Here is a 4,403-nt window from a genome sequence, read left to right as displayed (position 1 = left end):
GGGCTCCTCAGAAGTGCGCATCCACGATCCCGCTTTGTGAGATTCCAACCCAGGACCTATCGGTTAAGTACTCTGGCGTAGAGACTGGTAGGTCCTGGGTTCGAATCTCGCGAGTGCGGAATCGTAGATGCGCGCTGCTGAGGAGTCCCACAATAGGACGAAACGGCCGTCCAGTGCTTCCAGGTTTTCGATGGTGGTCTAGCTTCAATTGACTCATGATTTCAACTATGAAGAAGACATATAATCTAAACTTACTTCATCTCTTGGTTCATTCACAATATTAAAATGACGCCAATCATAAGAATCCGGTGTCCAACCAATATTATTCACATCATAATCTTCTTCAATAAAAGATGATGATGGTGATGATTCAGGAATGATTAATCTTTCTTTCACTTTATACATTGAATAAAATTCATTCCATTCAATATCTGTAAATTGACTTAAACCAATAGAATATGTTTCAAAGCCTAAATCATAACGTAAATTATGTAATTGAATTTTAATTAGATTCTTATTCCAGATCCTTCTACGAATGGCTTCTTCATCTTCATCAGTGTATTGTTTAGTATAAACAGATTTCCATTTCTCCCATAGATCATTGAATTTCAATGTTCTCTTTGAAGTACCATTATGAGTTAATACGAGTAAGAAGATCAGTGGTATGAAGATGAACTTCATTTCTGATTAAACAGTTCACTTACATCAATAGTTATGTAATCAAAATATATACTGAAATGATTGTGTACTTTGTAATATGTACGCTGAAACTTGTGAATGTGAATTATGAAAATGATGTTTTCCTAGAAATGATGAATATTGTGTGCGTGTTTGTGTGTGTGATCGTATACATTCGACAATTTGTTGGACTTTATTCAATGAGCATTACTTTTCATTGATTAAATAATTGATTTCAGATTGACAGATCACTATGTATATATTACGAGAGGCTGCAATCGATTCCTAGTGAAATGCTCAAGAAAGTCCCGACCGTTGTTGTTACCTTGACGTGGTGGTCGGGCTTGCCTGTCGTGATGAACCAATCGGGCTTTACTGGCTCGAACAATCGTTCCTCAAGGTCCTACTATGTCAGACAGGTCGGTTAAAGAGTGGTAAGACTAAAAGCAGCAATCCCAAGGTCCGAAGGTGAAGTCGTACTGCCGAATGTACAGAGGTGTGACGGCAGTAAGATGTTTCCTTCACATAACCAGCATAACAGCGATGTTGCCTTCCCACAAGGAGGGGTGGGGTTAGAAAAGGTCGACCATACTGATTGAGGACTTAAACATGAAAGCCGGAATGGACAACACTGGGTATCAAGATATCAATGAACGATATGGACTGAATGAGAGAAACGAACAAGAATAGTAACACATTTGCAAGTCTATGTGCATTCAACAAAATGTTTATAGGCGGTACTATTATGTTCCCCAGAATTTCATACACAAAGCTACATGGGTCTATCTCACCGGATCACACTACTCAGAAACAGACTGATCATATTTGCATCACGAAAAATTCAGAAGGTTAATGGAGGACGTAAGAACCAGGAAAGGAGCTGACAGAGAATCAGATAATCACCTGCCTGGTGAATGCCAAGATCATATTTAAGCTAAAGAAGCGTTAGACAACTAGACAAACAGCATAACAATGGTTCAATACTGTCCTTCCTTTGACATACTGACAGACTCAACCAATTCAACATAGCTCTCAACAACAGGTTGTGAGTCCTAAATTACTTTTTCTGGTTAGCGTTTTTTAGGGAGTTGGTTTTGTATGGGATGGGGTCGCTAAACTCATGCCCAACCTTACTCCTTTACACGTACTTGGGACCGGCAGTAGCCCTCGGAGTCGTGCACGAAGGACAGCTGATTGATGCATTTTCAGTAGGGACCGAAGTCAAACAAGGCTGTCTACTCTCCCACTTCCTCTTTCTTTTGGTAGTTGACTGGATTATGAAGACCTCGACATCTGACGGGAAGCATGGATTACAACCAACAGCTTACATGCAACTAAATGATTTTGAATTCGCTGATCACCTAGCCCTCCTATCTCATACATACAAACAAATACACATGAATATAACTTGTGTAGCAACAGCCTCTACATCAGTAGACCGCAACATACACAATGGAAAAAGCAACATCCTCAAATACAACATGGAGAACATCAACCAAACCAAACCAACATATGGTTAGTTCCACTAATTCTGTTGAACTTTGTTCATTTTTAAAACTCAGTCCATGATATGACTTTTGCCCTGTTAATTATCACGCGACAAATTCGTCAATCCGATTACCAACTTATATGACTTTATTCTTGTGCTAAGCTAATGACACGTCAAAACAGCACTAGCAGCCTTATGTTAACTGTGAATCCCTATAGGTCCTTCTCGCCTAGCTCTACCAGTAGAGTCCAGAAGGTAATCTCAGCCTCCATTGTATGAATAATATATTTCAGACTTACATAGTTTCTATACAAGTAAACCAGATCTCATCACACCATAAAATAAAAAATAACAATTATACAAGATCAGTCCCAAAGTGTCTGTGAGTGTGAGAGACTGTAACTAATACATTGGGAATAACTTAAGAATAGTAGTTAATAGGTCAATTTTATGCTTATAATGAAAGAAATATAAATATATATAATTTAGTTACTTAACATGCACCAATCGAATTACACTTGACGAAGAAGCATTGGAGGATGTGGAAACCTTTACGTATCTGGAAAGCATCATTGATGAACACGGTGGATCAGATGCAGATGTGAGGGCTGAGGATCGGCAAAGCAAGAGCAGCATATTTACAACTGAAAAACATCTGGGACTCAAAACAATTGTCAACCAACACCAAGATCATAATTTTCAATACAAATGTCAAAACAGTTCTACTGTATGGGGCGGAAACTTGGAGAACTACAATAGCTATCATCCGGAAGATACAAGTGATTAATAACAGCTGTCTATGCAAGATACTTCGGATCCGTTGGATAGACACTATCAGCAACAAGTTACTGTGGGAGACAACAAACCAGATTCCAACGGAGGAAGAAATCAGGAAGAAGCTCTGGAAGTGGATATAACACACATTGAGGAAATCACCCAACTGCTTCACAAGACAAGTCCTCATATGGAATCCTGAAGGCCAATGGAGAAGAGGAAGACCAAAGAACATATTACGACGAGAAATGGAGACAGATATGAGAAGAATGAACAAAAATTAGATGGAACTAAAAAGGAAGGTCCAGGACAGAATGGGTTTAAGAATGGTTGTCGGTGGTCTATGCTCCATTGGTAGTAACAGGCGTAAGTAAGTTACTTAACAGTCTTACAACAAGAATATATATATAATAACTGTCTTTAAATAGATCCCGGAGGTTATTCATAATTTAATCTTTTTTGGATACAACAGTCTATTTAGCTAGGAAAATCATTATCAGATACTTACAAGTACTACTGACGGAAAATTATATTTGATTTGTTTTGCAAAGTACGAAATACTCCCCTCTTATATCTCGAACTTAGATTTCTTAGTCTGTTGCGTAATACTTGAGCACTCAAACGCTAGAACCCTCCAAAGTCACAAATCAGAAGACAGAAGACAAGTAGAAGGAATGTTATTCCAAACAGTGTCAATTATGGTACAAAACTGTCAGGTATTTATAGTTTTTAGTAAAAACGAAATCATCATTATAGTTATCCATTCTGCACACAGGGAGTTATCAGCATTGTCCAATAGGGAAGCTATACGTAGTGATTCTAGAATGTTCTTCCCAAATCTGATTGGATGAAATGTGTTCGGCTCCTTCTGGGCTTCTTAGAGCTTCCTCGACTTCACCTGTGGACCGTCCTCACAATCCCAAAGCTTCAACCGAGAAAAGACTGATTTTCTCATATCTTAATTCTGAGTAGAAAACCAAGACAGTCGATTCCTTTCACTATATAATCAGCTTATTGAAACTGTGAATGAAATGTGGAAGTTTTTCTCATCTCTTATGGTCTAACATCTGACTCAGTCATTGTATTTAATCTTAACTCTTGACCAACAAACATAATAAAATAATTTAAAGACTATATGGGAAGTTTGATTTCTAATAGCTGAATAATGTTCATTGTTCTAATGTATATTTTTGGGTGGCTAGATTAATTTAAGTAATCGTATGTAGTCCATTGCCTTGATTATATGGATAATCTATTTACAATACGCCTCCCCCTCATACATTTGAATCCTACCTACCATACGACCTTCAAGTATTGTATGATTTCCCTGACTCTACTCTGCACATTATTAACACACAATGGTAGGTCCGGGATTCGAATCTCGTGAGGCGAGATCGTGGATGCTCACTGCTGAAAAGTCCTACAATAGAACGAAGTGGCTGTCCAGTGCTTCCAAGTTTTC

General features: G+C 38.2%; 1 protein-coding gene across 1 annotated transcript in view; it reads right to left on the bottom strand.

Annotated features, from left to right (window-relative positions):
• Smp_187140 (subfamily C1A non-peptidase homologue (C01 family)) overlaps positions 1–681 on the bottom strand; it is a gene marked incomplete at its 5' end in the record, with an annotated part of 6,788 nt that extends 6,107 nt beyond the window's left edge. The window contains one exon of the mRNA XM_018791834.1: positions 256–681. Coding sequence (XP_018645056.1) covers positions 256–681 — 426 coding nt within the window. The remainder of the gene's footprint in view (positions 1–255) is intronic.
• Positions 682–4,403: the final 3,722 nt, after the last annotated feature.

The sequence above is a fragment of the Schistosoma mansoni genome (genome assembly GCF_000237925.1).
Source record: "Schistosoma mansoni, WGS project CABG00000000 data, chromosome 1 unplaced supercontig 0071, strain Puerto Rico, whole genome shotgun sequence".
Lineage (NCBI taxonomy): Eukaryota > Metazoa > Platyhelminthes > Trematoda > Strigeidida > Schistosomatidae > Schistosoma > Schistosoma mansoni.
Note: the sequence above shows the minus strand (reverse complement) of the source record. Positions and strands in the feature narration are given on the sequence as shown.